Here is a 25,460-nt window from a genome sequence, read left to right as displayed (position 1 = left end):
TTGTTGGACCCATTACTTTTGCCTGAGAAAGATTCCCAACAAAAGTCTGAAAAGTTTAAATCACCATGATCACTATGTTGTATTTTATGAGAACTTGGCCATCTAATGTAGAAAGAGTTCATCAATATCCTCTGCTTGTCCAGGTGGCCTATAGTAAATGCTTACAATAGTGTCTTTTCTGGGGGTTTATAGACTGTTCTCTGTGGGCAAAGTCATTTCTTGCTGTACCTCTTCATTGCTCTCCTGCGTGAGAACCAGGTACTGGTTACTGAGCAGTATGGATGCTGGCTGACTCCTGATCCTCCTGCTTTTTTGGGTCACACGCTTACATTCCTCTGCTTCTGCAGGTACACTGGACAATAATAATAATAATAATCTTTATTTATATAGTGCCAACATATTCTGCAACGTTTACATAAACAGGGGGATACAGAATGACAAAAGTACAAAAATACAAAAACCACAGTTACATGTAATAATCAATTGATGATAACTAGAGATGAGCGAGCACCAAAATGCTCGGGTGCTCGTTACTCGGGACGAACTTTTCGCGATGCTCGAGGGTTCGTTTCGAGTAACGAACCCCATTGAAGTCAATGGGCGACCCGAGCATTTTTGTATTTCGCCGATGCTCGCTAAGGTTTCCATGTGTGAAAATCTGGGCAATTCAAGAAAGTGATGGGAACGACACAGCAACGGATAGGGCAGGCGAGGGGCTACATGTTGGGCTGCATCTCAAGTTCACAGGTCCCACTATTAAGCCACAATAGCGGCAAGAGTGGGCCCCCCCCCCCCTCCCAACAACTTTTACTTCTGAAAAGCCCTCATTAGCATGGCATACCTTAGCTAAGCACCACACTACCTCCAACAAAGCACAATCACTGCCTGCATGACACTCCACTGCCACTTCTCCTGGGTTACATGCTGACCAACCGCCCCCCCTCCCCCCCACAGCGCACACCAAAGTGTCCCTGCGCAGCCTTCAGCTGCCCTCATGCCACACCACCCTCATGTCTATTTAGAAGTGCGTCTGCCATGAGGAGGAACCGCAGGCACACACTGCAGAGGGTTGGCACGGCTAGGCAGCGACCCTCTTTAAAAGGGGCGGGGCGATAGCCCACAATGCTGTACAGAAGCAATGAGAAATAGAATCCTGTGCCACCGCCATCAGGAGCTGCACACGTGGGCATAGCAATGGGGAACCTATGTGCCACACACTATTCATTCTGTCAAGGTGTCTCTGCATGCCCCAGTCAGACCGGGCTTTTTAATTCATAGACACAGGCAGGTACAACTCCCTATTGTGAAGTCCCTGTCGACCGACAGCATGGGTGGCTCCCTGGAACCCACCGGCGATACACAAAAATATCCCATTGCATTGCCCAACACAGCTGAGGTAGTAATGTCGTGCTTAATGCAGGTGGGCTTCGGCCCACACTGCATGCCCCAGTCAGACTGGGGTTCTTTACAAGTGGACACATGTAAGTTAAACTCCGTGTGCACCTACAGCATGGGTGGCTCCCTGGAACCCACCGGCGATACACAAAAATATCCCATTGCATTGCCCAACACAGCTGAGGTAGTAATGTCGTGCTTAATGCAGGTGGGCTTCGGCCCACACTGCATGCCCCAGTCAGACTGGGGTTCTTTACAAGTGGACACATGTAGGTTAAACTCCGTGTGCACCTACAGCATGGGTGGCTCCCTGGAACCCACCGGCGATACACAAAAATATCCCATTGCATTGCCCAACACAGCTGAGGTAGTAATGTCGTGCTTAATGCAGGTGGGCTTCGGCCCACACTGCATGCCCCAGTCAGACTGGGGTTCTTTACAAGTGGACACATGTAAGTTAAACTCCGTGTGCACCTACAGCATGGGTGGCTCCCTGGAACCCACCGGCGATACACAAAAATATCCCATTGCATTGCCCAACACAGCTGAGGTAGTAATGTCGTGCTTAATGCAGGTGGGCTTCGGCCCACACTGCATGCCCCAGTCAGACTGGGGTTCTTTACAAGTGGACACATGTAGGTTAAACTCCGTGTGCACCTACAGCATGGGTGGCTCCCTGGAACCCACCGGCGATACACAAAAATATCCCATTGCATTGCCCAACACAGCTGAGGTAGTAATGTCGTGCTTAATGCAGGTGGGCTTCGGCCCACACTGCATGCCCCAGTCAGACTGGGGTTCTTTACAAGTGGACACATGTAAGTTAAACTCCGTGTGCACCTACAGCATGGGTGGCTCCCTGGAACCCACCGGCGATACACAAAAATATCCCATTGCATTGCCCAACACAGCTGAGGTAGTAATGTCGTGCTTAATGCAGGTGGGCTTCGGCCAACACTGCATGCCCCAGTCAGACTGGTAATATGTACCTTAACAGTAACCGCGTTGGTGGTAATGTGGTGGTGACTGCGGACCTAGTAGCACGGTTTTATTTTGTTGGTTTTCGGAATGTGGCCAGGATTAAGTGGGCCGTGGCGGGGGATGTTTTGGAGGCACTACGTGTCCTCTCCACGTGTCCGTAATTATATGCACCTTAACAGTAACAGCGTTGGTGGGAAATGGCCTCGCCGCCATCATGTCTTTGGGAAGCCTCTGTTTCCACACCCCAGAGACATACCATTAGCAGCGGTATAGGCAGAGCCCAAAATTAGTAACATTTCAGCCGTAGCATTAGCGACAGGCCCCACTAACATATCACTAGCAGCATTATAGGGGGAGCACAGTCTTAGTTCCATTTCAGTAATAGTAGCAGCCTACACAGGCCCCAGTAACAATTCCGAAGCAGCAGTATAGTGGGAGCGCAGTCTTCGTTCCATTTCAGTAATAGTAGCAGCCTACACAGGCCCCAGGAACAATTCCGAAGCAGCAGTATAGTGGGAGCGCAGTCTTAGTTCCATTTCAGTAGCTGCAGTATAGCAAAGGCCCAAGTTACATTTATGTAGCTAAAGTGTAGGCCAACCCCACACACACTTCTGTACCATGAGTGCAGGCGAAGAACATACAAATTGCTATGATTACACTGTAGGTGAGGGCCCCAAAACATTGGTGTACCAACAGTACTAATGTACTTCAGTAAAAATTGGCCATGCCCAACCAAGATGGCAGGTGAAACCCATTAATCGCTTTGGTTAATGTGGCTTAAGTGGTAACTAGGCCTGGAGGCAGCCCAGTTTAACGAAAAATTGGTTCAAGTTAAAGTTCCAACACTTTTAAGAGCATTGAAACGTATAAAAAAATTTTAGAAAAATTATTTGAGTGAGCCTTGTGGCCCTAAGAAAAATTGCCGTTCAGCGTGATTACGTGAGGTTTCAGGAGGAGGAGCAGGAGGAGGAGGAGGAATATTAGACACAGATTGATGAAGCAGAAATGTCCCCGTTTTGGATGGTGAGAGAGAACGTAGCTTCCATCCGCGGGTGCAGCCTACGTATTGCTTACGTATCGCTGCTGTCCGCTGGTGGAGAAGAGAAGTCTGGGGAAATCCAGGCTTTGTTCATCTTGATGAGTGTTAGCCTGTCGGCACTGTCGATTGACAGGCGGGTACGCTTATCTGTGATGATTCCCCCCGCACTAAACACCCTTTCCGACAAGACACTAGCCGCAGGACAAGCAAGCACCTCCAGGGCATACAGCGCTAGTTCAGGCCACGTGTCCAGCTTCGACACCCAGTAGTTGTAGGTGGCAGAGGCGTCACGGAGGATGGTCGTGCGATCAGCTACGTACTCCCTCACCATCCTTTTACAGTGCTCCCGCCGACTCAGCCTTGACTGGGGAGCGGTGACACAGTCTTGCTGGGGAGCCATAAAGCTGTCCAGGCCCTTAAAGACTGTTGCACTGCCTGGGCTGTACATGCTGCTCAATCTCCGCACCTCCCCTGGTACCTGGCCCTCGGAACTGCGCCTTCTGCCACTAGCACTGTCGGATGGGAATTTTACCATCAGCTTGTCCGCCAGGGTCCTGTGGTATAGCAACACTCTCGAACCCCTTTTCTCTTCGGGAATGAGAGTGGGAAGGTTCTCCTTATAGCGTGGGTCGAGCAGTGTGTACACCCAGTAATCCGTAGTGGCCAGAATGCGTGTAACGCGAGGGTCACGAGAAAGGCATCCTAACATGAAGTCAGCCATGTGTGCCAGGGTACCTATACGCAACACATGGCTGTCCGCACTAGGAAGATCACTTTCAGGATCCTCCTCCTCCTCCTCCTCAGGCCATACACGCTGAAATGATGACAGGCAAGCAGCATGGGTACCGTCAGCAGTGGGCCAAGCTGTCTCTTCCCCCTCCTCCTCATCCTCCTCATGCTCCTCCTCCTCCTCCTGAACGCGCTGAGATATAGACAAGAGGGTGCTCTGACTATCCATCGACATACTGTCTTCCCCCGGCTCTGTTTCCGAGTGCAAAGCGGCTGCCTTTATGGTTTGCAGGGAACTTCTCAAGATGCATAGCAGAGGAATGGTGACGCTAATGATTGCAGCATCGCCGCTCACCACCTGGGTAGACTGCTCAAAGTTTCGAAGGACCTGGCAGATGTCTGCCAACCAGGCCCCCTCTTCTGAAAAGAATTGAGGAGGCTGACTCCCACTGCGCCGCCCATGTTGGAGTTGGTATTCCACTATAGCTCTACGCTGCTCATAGAGCCTAGCCAACATGTGGAGAGTAGAGTTCCACCGTGTGGGCACGTCGCACAGCAGTCGGTGCACTGGCAGATTAAACCGATGTTGCAGGGTGCGCAGGGTGGCAGCGTCCGTGTGGGACTTGCGGAAATGTGCGCAGAGCCGGCGCACCTTTACGAGCAGGTCTGACAAGCGTGGGTAGCTTTTCAGAAAGCGCTGAACCACCAAATTAAAGACGTGGGCCAGGCATGGCACGTGCGTGAGGCTGCCGAGCTGCAGAGCCGCCACCAGGTTACGGCCGTTGTCACACACGACCATGCCCGGTTGGAGGCTCAGCGGCGCAAGCCAACGGTCGGTCTGCTCTGTCAGACCCTGCAGCAGTTCGTGGGCCATGTGCCTCCTATCTCCTAAGCTGAGTAGTTTCAGCACGGCCTGCTGACGCTTGCCCACCGCTGTGCTGCCACGCCGCGCGACACCGACTGCTGGCGACGTCCTGCTGCTGCTGACACATCTAGATTGCGAGACAGATTTTGAGGAGGAGGAGGAGGGTGCTTTAGTGGAAGAAGCATACACCGCCGAACATACCACCACCGAGCTGGGGCCCGCAATTCTGGGGGTGGGTAGGACGTGAGCAGTCCCAGGCTCTGACTCTGTCCCAGCCTCCACTTAATTCACCCAATGTGCCGTCAGGGAGATGTAGTGGCCCTGCCCGCCTGTGCTTGTCCACGTGTCCGTAGTTAAGTGGACCTTGCCACTAACCGCATTGGTGAGGGCGCGTACAATGTTGCGGGAGACGTGGTCGTGCAGGGCTGGGACGGCACATCGGGAAAAGTAGTGGCGACTGGGAACTGAGTAGCGCGGGGCCGCCGCCGCCATCATAGCTTTGAAAGCCTCCGTTTCCACAACCCTATATGGCAGCATCTCAAGGCTGATAAATTTGAAGTTGAATATAGACATTTCTTGTCCTGGAAAATTCTGAAGAGTTACTTCTGCTTTGTCAAGGAAATCCTCACCGTCCTTACGTGGTTTCAATGTAGCTATTCTCTCCTGAAGACTTGGCACCTTTTCATCCAGTAGAGACAAAATCTTGTATTTCTGGCAGGCGAAGTCTGGCTTTTTCTCTGATAGGTCTGTAAACATATGTTTCAGCTCACAATATGGCTCCTCTCCCCTTCCATGTTGTCAGTTGATGTCCACTTCCAAACTCCTAAATGTCAAGAATTCTCATAACGATAATTAACCTATGGGAAATTAGTAAGTGAAAAAAATTTGCTAGACCCAACTAAACCCCGTGATCATCCCACTCACAGTGACTCTGCTTATGCTGGGGAAAGTGAAAATTATCTTTCTGGAGCTCCAATCCATTGTTCTTACATTGTTCTCCATTGTCACAGCGATTCTTCACTCTTCCCAGAATGCACCGATAATAAGCAAATAATTATAATCTCTCTAGAGCTTTAATCCGTGTTCTGGTGATGTCCTCCTGAAGTCCTGCAATGCATTATCATAGGAATCATAGCTTTTATGGTTCAAGCCCCCTACAGGGACATAAATTTTTTTTTTAAATAAATAAATTTAGAAGGAGCCTCTCAATAATCTGCAATGCTATCATTGAAGTGAATGGAACAGCAGCATGCCTGCATGACTTCAACTCATGGGACCCAGGGACCAACCAGATTACCGGTCTCAGTGGTCAAACCCACACCAGTCATCACGTTATTCCCTATCTTGTTGATAGGGGATACCTTTATAACTTGGCACAACACCTTTTGGCCTGTTTCACATATGCTACAAAATCGCATGATTTTGTAGCAATGCAACATCACTACAAAACGCATGTATGGGTTCCTATGGATTCTTTCAGGCTACAAAACATTGATAATGTGAAAGAACCCATTGGAAACCATGGACTTTACATACATGCGTTTTGTAGTGATGTCGTGCGATTTTGTAGCCCGTGTAAACAGGCCTTAATAAGGGGCCTATTTTAATCTCTATGATAAAAATGGGCTCCTTATTAAGGTGCTGGGTTTTAGCACTAAGGACAGTAGGGTCTGGTATGTTTTCTCCACCATTCCCTTCCCACAACCCTTAAGACATTTTCCAACACCCTTGTTTTTGAACAATTCAGTTCTTCGGGAAGGGGGAAACCAGTAACCCAGTAGAAGTGGGGGTAGGACCAAACATAACTGGACTCCCTTTCTTCATGGGCCCTATAGCAACAACATGGTCTGCCTCTATTGTACATATGCCATTGTACAGTGGTACTCCAATCAGGGTAGTATCCTGTAGAGAAATGTGAAAGAGTTTTGACCACTTGTGATGGTTGAGAAGGGAGGACACCAAGATGCTGAGAATCTTGTGCTTCATGTGTGCTAGGGAGGGATATACATAAGGGGTCCTGTTCCTGCCCTCACAATTGGGACATTGTGTTTGTGACACACTGTAAGGCTTTCTGCAGTGTGTGGACTGTGTAGTAGTCCCCGACTCGGCTTTGAATGCCAGATCTGTTGAAGTTGACCCATTGAATAGGAATGAGTGACAGCAAGTTGTTTTTTGCTAATAGCATACTTCACTGAATGATCAATGCACTGAGCAGATCACAAGCCATAGCTGATGCAAGGGGGGAATCTGTGTATGTAAGATGGGCTTGAGAAAGATCTCTGTCGGAGATCGAAATGTCGCCATCTTGGATCAAGGGGAATAAAGTTCATTTCTTGTATATCAGCAGTGTGAACGCTGCCTTCTTTCTATATTGGGACTGTACACATAGTAGTGGCAATGATGAAGTTCTTCAGGATAGGTCATCAATAGTTGTTCGGCAAGATCTGCTCAGGATCCCCACCAATCAGCTGATTGAAGAGGCCATAGTGCTCGGATGAGCACTGCGGCCCCTTTTCAAATCTCTGATGTCACGTTCATAGGTCCAAAACAACAGCTCAGTCACATTCGAGTAAATAGAATTGAGTTGCTAAACCAGGCAGAGCTGCTATACAATGTACAGTGCTGTGTCTGTTGTGGACTGAAGTGGCCACATGCTCACCCAAGCGCCACTGTCACTTCAATCAGCTGATCCAAGCAGCAGACACCTACCTATCAGCTATTAATGATCTATACTGAGGATAAGTCATCAGTAATAAAATCACCTTCCATAAAGAAGAGCAACCAAGTTTGCTGCTGTCCACCATGACACCATCACTATCGACTACTGGTTTGCCTGCACCGGTCTTGTAATGTGTAACACGGTGTCTTACTAGTATAGCTCCTGCAGCCAGTTTCTACACGAATAACAGTACTTCACCAGGTCTGTGTCATCATTTCTCAACAAACTTTGTCTAGCTAATACAGCCTTTATCTATGGAGAACAAGTGCACCTCCATTTTTAATTGCATCACTTCTATGTTTTTTTGCGCACAGAATATATCACCTATAAAAGCTAATATTTATTTTTGAGTCATCATATGAGAAACAGACCCCAGTGGTAAGTGATTGACTCCAAAGTCATCTCCAAAGGGGTTGCCTTCTGCTGGACCATTGGAGCCTATTATGGTGTTGGGGCTGGCTCCACTGATGGATTATAAGTACGTTCCCATATCACTCCATATACAGGAAAAAGAATTGGCAAAAATCCCAATCCTTTTGAGATTAGGTGGCAGAGTGGATCATAGCTACATTATTTTGTAGGCAAACCAAAACTAGCATTGTGGCAGCCTGTTTTTTGATGGCCGGTCAAGTGAGTCCTATGTTACCGATTTCCTATACCCTACATTGGTCTGCACAAATTATTATCTCCATTTTCAGGGTTCTATTTCCTAACTGTTCTTATACATCATCCCATATGTTATTTTACATACAACAAGCGCAAAAGTTGAGAACGGCAATAAGTAGGTAGAAATAACCAAGAATACTTGTGTCAGGGCTCCCAGGTGCCAGATTGTACTGAAGTATATTTGGGTCACAGTTGTGTGTGGTGCCGGCACTACAATACAGAACACACAGCTGCACAAACACACGTCATATACACACGGTTACCACATCCTATGTCCCCGGCCTCCTTGCACTCCGTCTTCTTTTGTTGGGCTTCAGTCTTGTCTTGTGGTTTAAAACAGGTGTAAAAAATAAACCAATATAGAAGATAAAACCAACAGCGATACAAACAGCGACCTAAGAGACATCAATTGCTTGCATTTGTTTATTACATTGCAGATGCTCAGTAACTAAGGCCAATGCACACTTTAGATGGGAGGGTTACCATAACTCTACTTGCTTACACTTGCCAGAATCTCCAATAGACTTTGTGAAAAAAGCCAGTACATGTAGTAGGCGGCATAAGACCAAATGTCCTTCAGCCAAGCGCCTGTAAATGCTTCTGATAGACACAGGGCTGTAACGATGGCGCCCCCTGTTTCTGGAAGTTGGACAATGAAACAGTTGATGCTGCTCATGCTTGTGGGGGGACAATTCGTCATTACGACCATCCAGCGTCTCACATCCCAATAATGCGCCCCTCTCAAACTCTGGTAACGGGGTGAAATCTCTTCTCTGCATCGTAGAGGCATCTAATGGTGAACAAGCTCTACAAGGGGAAGAAGAGGTCACTACACACAAGGAGCCTCCGAGAGCCTCTTATAGGCCAAGGGGGGAACCACTTCTGGGCTGCAGGTAACAAGACCGTTCATCTAATCACCCCACATGCACAACTTTAATAATTTACATACCTACCTGAGATGTAGCTGAATGCTGAGTTTTGCAGAAAAACAGAAACTCCTTCTAGGTGTTGGATGTTTTTTTGACAGGGAGTGTATTTAGCCCATTGGCGTACCCCTGCTGTCTGCAGTCCAGAGCCCGCGGGCTGCATGCATTGGTAGCTTTGACAGTGGGCAGCAAAGGAATGTGGAATAGTAAGTGTAAGACTTACATCCATGGATTCAGCGCTTGAGCTCCTATAAGCCCATAACTTTAGTTTATGAGGCTCATTGATGCTGACAGGTTCTCTTTACGCACTGTATTCTTTCAAACGTATTATGAATCGCCATGCAATTTTGCAGGTGAGCAGGTGTAATATTTGCTAAACCTCAAAAGCATTACCAATCAGTTTGAACAATTGAGCCTATTTGTGATTGTACCACATAAGAATGGTATTTGTCCACCTTGCAGTCACCCTGTGGACACTATATGTGTAGTCACCCTTCAGAAAATTCCTTAAGGAATTCAATCTGTGGGGAAAACTACAGATCCTCCCAGATGCAGACCCTGGGCCAGACCCTCCGCTAAATTCCGGCCTCAAACCACATTTCAGTCCAGATCCCTCCTAAATGGACACCCCAGGACAGACTGGCTATCATATAGAGACCCTAGATCAGATGCTCTTCACCCTCAATAAGGATCCCAAATTGGATACCCCCAAATACACAATAGACTATCTCCTTAAATACCGACCCCAGACAAGACATCCCCCCCAAATACAAGTTCTGAGCCAGACCACCCTCTAAATACTGGCTGGCTATATTGGTGATGTTTAATGCAACCCAGTGGTCCTGGCACCAGCATGGATTCTCAGTCTGCCCAACAGAAAAATTATTACAAACCTATACACCTGTCTGCTCTGCGCCTGGAAAATACAGAGGCTTGCTTATGTTCATGGGCCCCCCACCCTCCACAGTTTGGACCGGATCGGTTGAATCTAAACCTTCATCTGGCTCAGATGCCCACCGGTGAGCCCCTCTGAGCCTGGTCGAGATCTCCACTTCTGGCCTAATTCCAACACTTGGTCACGTGGTATAGAATTTCTTTGTGCCCAACTTGTCGTTGTAGGTCAAGGTAAGGATTTTGCCTCCCTGGAAAACCCTTCTGTGGGCTTTACTGCTCTATTCCAAGGTCTGTCTGGTCTGGGGTCTGAATAAATGGAGGGTTTAATCTGAGGTCTGCATAAATAAGTGGTCCAGTGTAAAGTCTGTAAAGTTGGGGGTCTGGAATGGGGTTTATATAAATGGGGCGCTCTGGTCTGGGGTCTGCATTAAGTGGAAGTCTGCATAAAAGGGGGTCTGGTGTCTTTAAAAACGGGCGTCTGCAGTCTCTTTAAAGGTGATGTCTGGTCTGTGGTCTGTATTAGTTTATGGGGTCTGCATTTATTTTGGGGATTGATGTTGGGGTCATATGTACTATTTGTTATTTAAGTGCTGCAGGTTGATGGCATGTCTTATAAAAATGGACAGGACATAGGGCCAAAACATTAGCCCTCTTTATGCTACTTTTTAGAATCTCGCTGATGTGTCTTCTCAAAAGTTAGAAACAGTGATCCATAGTGCAGAGGGATCTGAATAGAAAATAATAATCACATATAAGGAATATAGGTGCATCTTATAGCATAACATGTATATGAGCCTGTCAGCACAATGGCAGCCAGCCTCAGACTGAATAGCCAAAGCCTCCGTAGATAAAGGAACCAGGGCAAAGAATAAAAGAGGACCACAGTGGAATTTCACTTGTCCACCCAACAACTATCTTATACACATGGAGGACCTTAAAGGGTTCTTCTTTACCAAAATGAAGAGGGGGCACCTTGCAATGATTACTGCCAACCTGCATTCTCTGCTGCTAGTACACGGCCAAGCCAGCTTTAGCTAAATCATTTGAGACAGACTTGTTGCTGGGGAAGTACTGACTGTCAGTTACATCTTCCTATGTCAGGTTGCAGGCAGTTTTTCTCTAGCGACCAGTTTGTCTCTAATTAGTCAAGACTCGAGCTCAAGGCCAGACTGGCACTAAGCTGAGAACAGAGAACGTCAAGGAGGTTGGAATGTGCCTTCTATTTATATGTTCTCTTTAGGTTTTCTCCTACACTCAATAATCAACTGGCTTCTTATGACTTTTGTCCTGTTGGCCCCTGATGCCAAATCTGTACCAACCTTTAACACTTCATAATTATACTGTAGGCTCCAGGGCCCAGCTGTGACTACATCCTCTGCCATATAGTTGCACCCCTGGCTATAAGCTATGGGGAATAAGACAAAATGAACTTATCATAAATTTCATCAAAACACAAGGTCTCAGTACTATTTTTCATGGACCAGCCTCTCAGGTCCTGCACCAGCGGTGTCAGACTGGGGTGCCTAGAGGCTACCAGTGAAATTCATTCCAGGGTCCCACTGAACAGTTATATGCAAATATTACCTGTTTGAGATGCTGTATGCTGCCCATCTGCATGTACTGCAGTGGGTGTACTGCGTTATGCACCGCTTAGGTAGCAGAGGGTACTGGGGGCTCATCCCTGGCTCAGGGCCCACCAGGACATCCAACTGTTCCCCTGTGGGCCAGTCCGAGTCTGCACACCAGCACACTTTTTGACCATCCCAATTTTTTACAGGTTCGTCAAGTAAAATGGGCAACAAAGGAAGCCAATCTTGTGAAACTTTGCATAAAAGAGGGCATTGGAGATACAACAAAGAAAGGTTACATACTGCTCCAACCGGTAGTGTTAAAATTTCAGGATCTTTAATGGTATTATGTAAAAAAAAAATGTTGATATGAAAATTAATATCATGGATATTGTTTTATTGCAACAAACAAACCCTTAATAATAAATCAGCATATTTCCACCCAAGAGAATAACTTTACATTCTAAAAGCTATCAGTCACACAGCAAACAAAAGGCCTCTTTTGTAGGCCTGCTGAAGAGTGATCTACAAGGACAGTCCCACTAAAGTCTCCAGTGGGCACTAATCTGCCACTATAAGGGCATCTATTGTTTATCTCTTCCATACTTTTTATGTCTTGGTGGAATCTTTCTCCTTGCTCTTCGTTGAAGTCCCCAAGGTTTTCTTGAAAGCAATCCACGTGGCCATGAAAATGGTGGCTCTTGATGGCCAGGTTAAAGCCCAGATGTATAAAATTGGAGAGCTCGTCCTCTGCTAACTCTGAGTCGGTATCCGCTGTATGGTGGCCAAGAAAGGTCTTGACAACTACAGTAGAACAAATGAAGACCAGGCATAGGACAGCCTTGTCCACTGAGTTTATGAAATCTTGAATTATTTATGGGCTGTCTAGTCTGGCGACCATAAAAATCATGGCTTTGAGTTTCTCCATGCTCAGTCCAAGGAGTTGATGTGATATGTAATTGATACTGTAGAAATGTAATAAATTAGAATGATTAGAATGGAGGTGTTTTGTCATCTTAAGTAACCTAAACTTACTTATAAGTAATAAATGACACTAAAATATCTGTGAGAAGGCATCGGTGCAGGCTCGGGGTCTTCCCCTCCAGCTAGAGAGACTGGTGACATGTGTCAGGAGCAGGTGATTGTTCTGGTTCTGGCAGGAACACGCCCAACTCTTTTAGGGTCACCATGGTACCCCTGTCTACATACTCTTACCAACTTGGGATGCAACTGTTGATAAATCGTACTAAAAGACCATTTTGACCATCCATAATGTGGTCACATCTAGAGATGAGCGAGCACCAAAATGTTCGGGTGTTCGTTATTCGAAACGAACTTCCCGCGATGTTCGAGGGTTCGTTTCGAATAACGAACCCCATTGAAGTCAATGGGCGACCAGAGCATTTTTGTATTTCGCCGATGCTCGCTAAGGTTTTCATGTGTGAAAATCTGGGCAATTCAAGAAAGTGATGGGAATGACACAGAAACGGATAGGGCAGGCGAGGGGCTACATGTTGGGCTGCATCTCAAGTTCACAGGTCCCACTATTAAGCCACAATACCGGCAAGAGTGGGCCCCCCCCTCCCAACAACTTTTACTTCTGAAAAGCCCTCATTAGCATGGCATACCTTTGCTAAGCACCACACTAGCTACAACAAAGCACAATCACTGCCTGGATGACACTCCGCTGCCACTTCTCCTGGGTTACATGCTGACCAACCGCCCCCCCCTCCCCCCCACAGCGCACACCAAAGTGTCCCTGCGCAGCCTTCAGCTGCCCTCATGCCACACCACCCTCATGTCTATTTAGAAGTGCGTCTGCCATGAGGAAGAACCGCAGGCACACACTGCAGAGGGTTGGCACGGCTAGGCAGCGACCCTCTTTAAAAGGGGCAGGGCGATAGCCCAAAATGCTGTACAGAAGCAATGAGAAATATAATCCTGTGCCACTGCCATCAGGAGCTGCACACGTGGGCATAGCAATGGGGAACCTATGTGCCACACACTATTCATTCTGTCAAGGTGTCTGCATGCCCCAGTCAGACTGGTAATATGTACCTTAACAGTAACCGCGTTGGTGGTAATGTGGTGGTGACTGCGGACCTAGTAGCACGGTTGTATTTTGTTGGTTTTCGGAATGCGGCCAGGATTAAGTGGGTCGTGGCGGGGGGATGGTGTGGGGGCTCTCTTGTTGTGTCGGTAAAGGTGAAATTCTTGGACTGCCACCAGACGAACCAATGCAAAGGCATTTGCCAAGAATGTTTTCCCTGTTGGAGGAGGAGGGGGATGTTTTTGAGGCACTACGTGTCCTCTCCACGTGTCCGTGGTTATATGCACCTTAACAGTAACCGCGTTGGTGGGAAATGGCCTCGCCGCCATCATGTCTTTGGGAAGCCTCTGTTTCCACACCCCAGAGACATACCATTAGCAGCGGTATAGGCAGAGCCCAGAATTCGTAACATTTCAGCCGTAGCAATAGGACAGGCCCCACTAACATATCAGTAGCAGCATTATAGGAGGAGCGCAGTCTTCGTTCCATGTCAGCAATAGTAGCACTCAAGACAGGCCCCAGTAACAATTCCGAAGCAGCAGTATAGCGGGAGCGCAGTCTTCGTTCCATGTCAGCAATAGTAGCACTCAAGACAGGCCCCAGTAACAATTCCGAAGCAGCAGTATAGCGGGAGCGCAGTCTTCGTTCCATGTCAGCAATAGTAGCACTCAAGACAGGCCCCAGTAACAATTCCGAAGCAGCAGTATAGCGGGAGCGCAGTCTTCGTTCCATGTCAGCAATAGTAGCACTCAAGACAGGCCCCAGTAACTATTCCGAAGCAGCAGTATAGTGGGAGCGCAGTCTTAGTTCCATTTCAGTAGCCTTAGTATAGCCAAGGCCCAAGTTACATTTATGTAGCTAAAGTGTAGGCCAACCCCACACACCTTTCTGTACCATGAGTGCAGGCGAAGAACATACAAATTGCTATGATTACACTGTAGGTGAGGGCCCCAAAAAATTGGTGTACCAACAGTACTAATGTACCTCAGTAAAAATTGGCCATGCCCAACCAAGATGGCAGGTGAATCGCTTTGGTTAATGTGGCTTAAGTGGTAACTAGGCCTGGAGGCAGCCCAGTGTAACGAAAAATTGGTTCAAGTTAAAGTTCCAACGCTTTTAAGCGCATTGAAACTTATAAAAATTGTTCAGAAAAATTATTTGAGTGAGCCTTGTGGCCCTAAGAAAAATTGCCCGTTCAGCGTGATTACGTGAGGTTTCAGGAGGAGGAGCAGGAGGAGGAGGAGGAATATTAGACACAGATTGATGAAGCAGAAATGTCCCCGTTTTGGATGGTGAGAGAGAACGTAGCTTCCATCCGCGGGTGCAGCCTACGTATTGCTTACGTATCGCTGCTGTCCGCTGGTGGAGAACAGAAGTCTGGGGAAATCCAGCCTTTGTTCATCTTGATGAGTGTTAGCCTGTCGGCACTGTCGGTTGACAGGCGGGTACGCTTATCTGTGATGATTCCCCCAGCCGCACTAAACACCCTCTCCGACAAGACGCTAGCCGCAGGACAAGCAAGCACCTCCAGGGCATACAGCGCTAGTTCAGGCCACGTGTCCAGCTTCGACACCTAGTAGTTGTAGGGGGCAGAGGCGTCACAGAGGATGGTCGTGCGATCGGCTACGTACTCCCTCACCATCCTTTTACAGTGCTCCCGCCGACTCAGCCTTGACTGGGGAGCGGTGACACAGTCTTGGTGGGGAGCCATAAAGCTGGCCAGGCCCTTAAAGACTGTTGCACTGCCTGGGATGTACATGCTGCTCGATCTCCGCACCTCCCCTGCTACCTTGCCCTCGGTACTGCGCCTTCTGCCACTAGCGCTGTCGGCTGGGAATTTTACCATCAGCTTGTCCGCAAGGGTCCTGTCGTATAGCAACACTCTCGAACCCCTTTCCTCTTCGGGAATGAGAGTGGGCAGGTTCTCCTTATAGCGTGGGTCGAGCAGTGTGTACACCCAGTAATCCGTCGTGGCCAGAATGCGTGCAACGCGAGGGTCACGAGAAACGCATCCTAACATGAAGTCAGCCATGTGTGCCAGGGTACCTGTACGCAACACATGGCTGTCTTCACTACGCAGATCACTGCCAGGATCCTCCTCCTCCTCCTCAGGCCATACACGCTGAAAGGATGACAGGCAATCAGCCGGTGTACCGTCAGCAGTGGGCCAAGCTGTCTCTTCCCCCTCCTCCTCATCCTCCTCATGCTCCTCCTCCTCCTCCTGTACGCGCTGAGAAATAGACAGGAGGGTGCCCTGACTATCCAGCGGCATACTGTCTTCCCCCGCCCCCGTTTCCGAGCGAAAGCAGCTGCCTTTATGGTTTGCAGGGAATTTCTCAAGATGCATAGCAGAGGAATGGTGACGCTAATGATTGTAGCATCGCCGCTCACCACCTGGGTAGACTCCTCAAAATTACCAAGGACATGGCAGATGTCTGCCAACCAGGCCCACTCTTCTGAAAGGAATTGAGGAGGCTGACTCCCACTGCGCCGCCCATGTTGGAGTTGGTATTCGACTATAGCTCTACGCTGTTCATAGAGCCTGGCCAACATGTGGAGCGTAGAGTTCCACCGTGTGGGCACGTCGCACAGCAGTCGGTGCACTGGCAGCTTAAAGTGATGTTGCAGGGTGCGCAGGGTGGCAGCGTCCGTGTGGGACTTGCGGAAATGTGCGCAGAGCCGGCGCGCCTTTACGAGCAGGTCTGACAAGCGTGGGTAGCTTTTCAGAAAGCGCTGAACCACCAAATTAAAGACGTGGGCCAGGCATGGCACGTGCGTGAGGCTGCCGAGCTGCAGAGCCGCCACCAGGTTACGGCCGTTGTCACACACGACCATGCCCGGTTGGAGGCTCAGCGGCGCAAGCCAGCGGTCGGTCTGCTGTGTCAGACCCTGCAGCAGTTCGTGGGCCGTGTGCCTCTTATCGCCTAAGCTGAGTAGTTTCAGCACGGCCTGCTGACGCTTGCCCACCGCTGTGCTGCCACACCGCGCGACACCGACTGCTGGCGACATGCTGCTGCTAACACATCTTGATTGCGAGACAGAGGAGGAGGAGGAGGGTGCTTTAGTGGAGGAAGCATACACCTCCGCAGATACCACCACCGAGCTGGGGCCCGCAATTCTGGGGGTGGGTAGGACGTGAGCGGTCCCAGGCTCTGACTCTGTCCCAGCCTCCACTAAATTCACCCAATGCGCCGTCAGGGAGATGTAGTGGCCCTGCCCGCCTGTGCTTGTCCACGTGTCCGTTGTTAAGTGGACCGTGGCAGTAACCGCGTTGGTGAGGGCGCGTACAATGTTGCGGGAGACGTGGTCGTGCAGGGCTGGGACGGCACATCGGGAAAAGTAGTGGCGACTGGGAACTGAGTAGCGCGGGGCCGCCGCCTCCATGATACTTTTGAAGGACTCCGTTTCCACAACCCTATACGGCAGCATCTCAAGGCTGATGAATTTTTCTATGCGGACAGTTAACGTTTGAGCGTGCGGGTGCGTGGCGGCGTACTTGCGCTTGCGCTCCAACAGTTGCGCAAGCGACGGCTGGACGGTGCACTGAACTACACTGCTGGATGTGGCCGAGGACAGCGGAGATGAGGGTGTGGGTGCAGGCCATGAGGCGGTAGTGCCTGTGTCCTGAGAGGGGGGTTGCATCTCAGTGGCAGGTTGGGGCACAGGGGGAGAGGCAGGGGTGCAAACCGGAGGCGCTGAACGGCCTTCGTCCCACCTTGTGGGGTGCTTGGCCATCATATGTCTGCGCATGGTGGTGGTGGTGAGGCTGTTGGTGTTGGCTCCCCGGCTGAGCTTTGCGCGACAAAGGTTGCACACCACTGTTCGTCGGTCGTCAGGCGTCTCTGTGAAAAACTGCCAGACCTTAGAGCACCTCGACCTCTGCAGGGTGGCATGGCGCGTGGGGGCGCTTTGGGAAACAGTTGGTGGATTATTCGGTCTGGCCCTGCCTCTACCCCTGGCCACCGCACTGCCTCTTGCAACCTGCCCTGCTGATGCCCTTGACTCCCCCTCTGAAGACCTGTCCTCCTGAGTAAGCGTTGCACACCAGGTGGGGTCAGTCACCTCATCGTCCTGCTGCTCTTCCTCCAAATCCTCTGTGCGCTGCTCCCTCGGACTTACTTCCCTTACTACTACCTCACTGCAAGACAACTGTGTCTGATCGTCATCGTCCTCCTCACCCACAGAAAGTTGTTGAGACAGTTGGCGTAAGTCCCCAGCCTCTTCCCCCAGACCCCGGGAACTTTCGAATGGTTGGGCATCAGTGACGATAAACTCCTCTGGTGGGAGAGGAACCGCTGCTGCCCAATCTAAGCAGGGGCCCGAGAACAGTTCCTGGGAGTGTTCCCGCTCCTGAGCAGGTGTCATTGTAGTGGAGTGAGGAGGCTGGGAGGAAGGAGGAGCAGCAGACAGAGGATTCGGATTTGCAGCAGTGGACGGCGCAGAACTGCGTGTTGACGATAGGTTGCTCGAAGCACTTTCTGCCATCCAGGACAGGACCTGCTCACACTGCTCATTTTCTAATAACCGTCTCCCGCGTGGACCCATTAATTGGGCGATGAATGTGGGGACGCCAGAAACGTGCCTCTCTCCTAATCGCGCAGCAGTCGGCTGCGACACACCTGGATCAGGAGCTCGGCCTGTGCCCACACCCTGACTTGGCCCTCCGCGTCCTCGGCCGCGTCCACGTCCTCTAGGCCTACCCCTACCCCTCAGCATGCTGTATTACCAGTGATTTGATTTCACAGGCAGGAAATAAATTGGCGCAAGACTGCAGCCAAATATAATTTTTTCCACTGCCTCTATTGAATGAATAATCTAAGTTTAATAACTGTGCTGTGTCCCTGCTAATGTGTCACAGAACGTGAGGGTAGCAGAGTTATTAACTCTGGCAGAGCAGGTATTTTTTTTCCCAATTAAGGAAAGCAAATGGCGAAGCCAGGAGTAAAACGTAGCTGGGTGCGTCTGATTTTTAAACGTTGCACACGCAGCCGACACATGTCCACCGCCCTTAGGACGGACAGAGGCAGGACAAATACAATTATTTTCAGTTTTTTTCCACCAAAAGGCAGCACTGCGTATATTCAATGAACATGAGAAGTTTAATAACTGTGCTGGGGCCCTGCTAATGTGGCACAGAACGTGAGGGTAGCAGAGTTATTAACTCTGGCAGAGCAGGTATTTTTTTTCCCAATTAAGGAAAGCAAATGGCGAAGCCAGGAGTAAAACGTAGCTGGGTGCGTCTGATTTTTAAACGTTGCACACGCAGCCGACACGTGTCCACCGCCCTTAGGATGGACAGAGGCAGGACAAATACAATTATTTTCAGTTTTTTTCCACGAAAAGGCAGCACTGCGTATATTCAATGAACATGAGAAGTTTAATAACTGTGCTGTAGCCCTGCTAATGTGTCACAGAACGTGAGGGTAGCAGAGTTATTAACTCTGGCAGAGCAGGTATTTTTTTCCCAATTAAGGAAAGCAAATGGCGAAGCCAGGAGTAAACCGTAGCTGGGTGCGTCTGATTTTTAAACGTTGCACACGCAGCCGACACGTGTCCACCGCCCTTAGGACGGACAGAGGCAGGACAAATACAATTATTTTCAGTTTTTTTCCACCAAAAGGCAGCACTGCGTATATTCAATGAACATGAGAAGTTTAATAACTGTGCTGTGTCCCTGCTAATGTGTCACAGAACGTGAGGGTAGCAGAGTTATTAACTCTGGCAGAGCAGGTATTTTTTTCCCAATTAAGGAAAGCAAATGGCGAAGCCAGGAGTAAAGCGTAGCTGGGTGCGTCTGATTTTTAAAGGTGTCACACGCAGCCGACACGTGTCCACCGCCCTTAGGACGGACAGAGGCAGGACAAATAGAATTATTTTCAGTTTTTTTCCACCAAAAGGCAGCACTGCGTATATTCAATGAATAATAACTGTGTTGTGGCCCTGCCTACACAATTCTTTCCCTGCAGTATCAATGGAGGGTGCAATGCTCTGCAGAGGCGATTTTGAGAAGAAAAAAAAAATGCAGCACAGCTAACAGCAGCCAGCACAGTACTGCACACGGTTAAATATGGCCCTAGAAAGGACCGTTGAGGTTCTTGAAGGCTACACTCACTCCTAACACTCTCCCTGCCTATGCAGCACTTCTGTCCCTAATGCCGGGTGCAACGGTCTGCAGAGGCGATTTTGAGAAAAAAAATAATTGCCACTGCTAACAGCAGCCAACACACAGCTATCAGTGGCCCTAATAAGGACCTTTGGGGGGTCTTGAAGCCTACACTAACTACCAATTCTTTCCCTACAGCAGCTCCGGTACAAACAGCACTGTCCCTCATCTAACTCACACGGCATCTGAGGCGAGCCGTGGGAGGGGCCGACTTTTATATTCGGCGGACACCTGATCACCCCAGCCACTCACAGCAGGGGGGTGGTATAGGGCTGGAACAACACAGGGGGAAGTTGTAATGCCTTCCCTGTCTTTCAATTGGCCAGAAAAGCGCGCTAACGTCTCAGGGAAGGAAGTGAAAGTAACCCGAACACCGCATGGTGTTCGTTACGAATAACGAACATCCCGAACACCCTAATATTCGCACGAATATCAAGCTCGGACGAACACGTTCGCTCATCTCTAGTCACATCCCATTCTCCCCATTACTACACCGCTTTCTGTACCATTTCTGGACGACCATTGGCTGGAGCATGCATCTCAACTGCACCCGTGTTCACCGGCTGCTGCCCCCACTTCAATTCAAACCCGGATGGTTCACGAGATCCTACAGGGTACATTCAATCCTTGTGGTATGAACCTTCCACTCTCTAGTAGACATAACACAATGTATGCCCTTCTCTTTACCCCTTGAGGAGCTGTTGCATCCAGTTTAGCCATTTTTAGAATATCCCGTTTCGCACTGCTGTGTGCTTCATTCTGAAAAAGTAAAAAAAAAACACAATATATGAAGTACAGAAAAAAAAATTGTTTTTGTTAGAGGGCTCTCCTAATTTTAATCAGTCACAGTTTGTCACACTGCTGGGATCCCCAGCGATCAGCTCTAATCTGTGTTAGAATGGGACAGGATATATTTACTGTCCTATAGCGCTCCCGCAGTACAAAAGAGGCATTACACAGTTCTTATTATAACAATTGAGCATATGTCTCATGTTTTTTATGTACAAAATGTGCAAATTTGGCACAAGCTTTTTGAAAAGTGTGTGGGGCCGGAAACTGGTGTGAATTGTACCCGAAACCTATGCCAGGTTGTGACTTTCAGATTTCAGTCTGGCACATGAAGGTGCCACGAGATACATTAGACGCCCTTACACTGACACATACAAAGAAACAAAGGTCTGCACACATAACAAATACATTAGGTGTGAAGGTGCACAATAAAAGCATTGGCTTCAACAAATAACAACAAATAAGCGTTGTATATGCAACAAAAAACAACGAAAAAAAACTAAGTCTGTACATCGCTTTTTTATGCGAATGTATTTATAATTATTTTTTATATCTTTTATAACTTTTTATACTTTTATATTTTTGGGCTTATAATCTTTGCTTTATATTTTTCTCTTTTACATTTTTGGACGTTTACGTCTTTTATACTTTTTTTTTCTTTATTATTATTGCTGCAGCATACTTGCTGCAATCAGGAAGTGGAGCTGGGGTGATGTCACAACGTCAGCCCTGGTCCACAAGACTGTGTCCTGTCATTTGACATTGGGTGCCGATATGGGCCCTTGCTCCAGACATACTGCAAATTTTTTAATCCTCTTTTACTACATATGACTTGGAGTGAATGTGATAAACAATAGCATACAAGTTGTCAGGAAATCCCTCAGTGGGCTCATTGTATAATTGGCCCTTCTTCTCTTCCCTCTTACAACATCTCCTGTGGTGTATGGACTGATTGGCCAACAGACAAGTATTTTCCCTAGCCAGTCAATTGGGCAAAATGGAAGTGTATTTATTCTAGACCCGCCTCTACATGGGCGCCAGTTATTCTCCTGCCTGAGGTGATTGGTGGGGCAGCGGACTCTTGTTACCGAAATACCTGTGTGTATCTATTCTGTCAGGGGCTTATTCACTTCTACCTTATACAGAGCTATATACATTGCTCTTTCCATCTGCATTAAACATCTTCTCTATCTCCATCTAAGGACAGACTAGACCCCCAGGTTAATGATGTAGGGCCGCTCCTATCAGGGCGATCGCCCTACTTCTGGGCAGGGTCTGCCACAGCATGGCTGGTTAGGAATAGCATTCCCTTCCCCATATTTCTATTACTGTTATTTGCTCTATTTTGTATTTCCCACATTCTGATGATATGTACTTATTGTTAAAAAAAATCCAGCATCTAGAAGGAGTTGTTGTTATGCTGCAAAGCTCATCCTGCAGTTACATCTCAGGCAGATTTGTTACATCTTGGAGCAAAGCATTGGAATCTGAGAAGCGGGATGGTCATATAAACAAATTGCCCTCTGCCTGGGCCGTTCTAACCAGACTGTTAGATGTTGTGACCAGTGGATGCGTGAGGGCACAAAAGGCAGGACCCCCCAACAGACCACCAGTAGAGAGAATCAACTGACATCTGACAAGCATGAGCAGCTCCAGCTGTTTTGTTGTCCACCACCCAGAGACAGGTGGCATTACACTCATGTATGTGTGGGATCCATTTCCAAATGTTTGGCTGAAGAACATTTGGTCTTACGGCTCCCATTACATGTTCTACCTTTGATAACATCTTCTCCGTTTGCATTGGTATTGTGAACAATTAAACTAGGTGCTATGTGATGGAACAGGGTTGTCATTAACATGAATCCGTGTTTATTTTGCACAGTGACGATGGCCGTGTTCATGTCTGGAGACCTCGAGGTAAGTGCCTCAATCCTGACTTTGCTGTGGAGGGTCACACTGCCCCCTGCTGGTATGATGGTCTAGAGGGCCATCGCATATGACAGTTGGTCCCCCCTAGTAGTGGTACAAGGGACAATGACAGCTCAGCGATATTTTCAGGACATCCTGCAGCCACATGTGTTCCTCTCATGGCGGCTTCCAGCAGGATAATGCTCGGCCGCACACACAAAGGAGTCACAGGAGCCCCCACAACATTGTCACACTTCCGTAGCCACCCGATTTATTGCCAATAGAACATGTATGGGACCATCTGGGATGCCAACTTCTACAGCCTATGAGTTTGCAGGATCTAGAGTCTCAGTTACAGCAAACGTGTATGCTCTATGCCCGCCTATATCACATCTTGTATCCAAGCTAGAGGTGGTACAACAGGGTACTAGAGCCTCCATGCCTGCTGGTATCACATCTTGTATCCAAGCTAGAGGCGGTACAACAGGGTACTAGAGCCACCATGCCCACAGTATCACATCTTGTATCCAAGCTAGAGGTGGCCTAACAGGGTACTAGAGCTTTCATACCCACCATTTCACATCTGGTATCCAAACTAGAGGTGGTACAACAGGGTACTAGAGCCTCCATGCCCACCCATATCACGTCTTGTATCCAAGCTAGAGGTGGCCCAACAGGGTACTAGAGCCTCCATACCCGCGCATATCACATCTTGTATCCAAGCTAGAGGCAGCCCAACAGGGTACTAGAGTCTCCATTCCCGCCTATATCACATCTTGCATCCAGGCTAGAAGTGATATAACAGGGTACTAGAGCCCTCATGCCTGCCCGCTTCACATCTTGTATGCAAGCTAGAGGTGGCCCAATAGGGTACTCCATGTCCGTCCATATCACATCTGGTATCCAAGCTAGAGGTAGCCCAACAGGATACTAGAGCCTCCATGCCCACCTGTATTACATCTTGTATCCAAGCTAGAGGCGGTACAACAGGGTACTAGAGCCTCCATGCCCGCCTGTATCAAACCTTATATCCAAGCTAAAGGCAGTACAATGAGGCACTAGAGCCCCCATGCCCACTCATATCACATCTTGTATCCAAGCTAGAGTCAGTACAATAGGGTACTAGAGCCTCCATGCCCACAGTATCACATCTTGTATCCAAGCTAGAGGTAGCCTAACAGGGTACTAGAGCCTTCATACCTACCGTTTCACATCTGGTATCCAAACTAGAGGTAGTACAACAGGGTACTAGAGCCTACATGCCAGCCCGTATCCAATCTTGTATCCAAGCTAGAGATGGTACAACAGGGTACTAGAGCCTCTATGCTTGCCCGTATCACATCGTCTAGGGGAGGGATTGTTTTTACAATAAGTGTATGTCTGTATTGGTCCACGTAGACCTCTATTACATCTTGGTCTGACATGTTGGTGATGTCTGTGAGAGGCTCTGTGCTTGTCCCCTGCACAAATGTAACATTTATATTTTTATGTCTTTTATCCTTTATACTGTTTTATACTTTTGTATCTTTAATATTTGTACACATTTTTGTTGATGCTTTGACTTTCTGTTACTTTGTGTCACACCTGTGGTCGATGTTCTTGCTGAGCTGTTGGATGATTTCTCCCATTATTATTGGGTACTGAGGTTACATCAAAGCCCTCAGGCTCTTTGTGTCACCGTGCATCACTGGAGGCACAGAAATAAAGCCCCTGATCCTTGGACGCCAGAGACATTATTCTTAGAGTACTGTGTTTGTCTTTTTCTGTCCTATTCATTTCGTAGCCAGTCTGGTAGCCATTTTCATAGTTTGGTTTATCTCCCCGCAGCATACGGGTGACCAGCCTCAGCCCTAGTCCCCGGCTGTGGTAATACCAGTACATCCAGTCATGGTCTGTAGTCCGCTGCTCACAGTTCATTATCACCTCTGATCCAACCTTTCCTACAAGGTGTTCAGGGCTTTGAGTGATGGTGGCTTTTAGGGCAAGACCTGCAGAGAAGGAAGGAGAGACCATCATTCCTCAAGGACTATAATCATACCCATCACCATTATGGACATTTTATATCTCTAATATCTTATACATTATCTATTTAGCACCATGAACACTTAATTCACCATAGATTAAAATGTGGCGTGACGAATTGTCCACTGATGAGAGAATGTTCTAGATGTATTTCTAAACTCTTACATTCATTGTCCATAGTTGTTTTTGTATCTAGAACAAATGATGAATCAAAAATACCAGCAGGTCACAGGGCTCAATGGGTGGAGGGAGATATCAGCTTCAGTGTGCACGGGGTTAATCCTAAATCCTTCTAATACTTACAAACTGGAAGGAAACCGCAGAACAGGACCCTCTGGATGGAAGACATGACTGGTGATACCGCTCTTACAAGATATGTGATCTGTATGATACACAGGAAGGAGGACGCCCCTCCTCTTAGTTACGTAGCTTCTCTAGAACTTCTATTAAAAAGTATAGTTCTGTTTCCAGATACAATGTACTAGGAATAATCCAGACAAACCAGGACTGTGTAGCGGTAATGTTATAGGGTGATCTATCTATGTATCTAATTATCTACAGTATCTATCTCATATCTGTCTAATTATCTATCTATACCATATCTATCTCACACGCTGACACTTGGGGTACAGGATCTTGACACACTTATTCTTGAGGGGCAGGATAATGACCCCCTGACTGTTGGGGTACAGAATAATGACACGCTGATACTTGGGGTACAGGATAATGACAAACATACTTGGGGG

General features: G+C 48.2%; 1 gene segment (V, D, J or C); it reads right to left on the bottom strand.

The window, feature by feature from the left end:
• Window positions 1-24,366: 24,366 nt before the first annotated feature.
• Window positions 24,367-24,705, bottom strand: LOC136626694 (T-cell receptor beta chain V region C5-like). The segment is given in 1 exon segment: window positions 24,367-24,705. A coding segment is annotated over 1 exon segment (339 nt).
• Between the last annotated feature and the right edge of the window lie 755 nt (window positions 24,706-25,460).

Source organism: Eleutherodactylus coqui, chromosome 4, assembly GCF_035609145.1.
Source record: "Eleutherodactylus coqui strain aEleCoq1 chromosome 4, aEleCoq1.hap1, whole genome shotgun sequence".
Taxonomy (NCBI): Eukaryota; Metazoa; Chordata; class Amphibia; order Anura; family Eleutherodactylidae; genus Eleutherodactylus; species Eleutherodactylus coqui.
The sequence above is the reverse complement of the archived record's forward strand: the minus strand, read 5'-3'. Positions and strand labels throughout refer to the sequence as shown.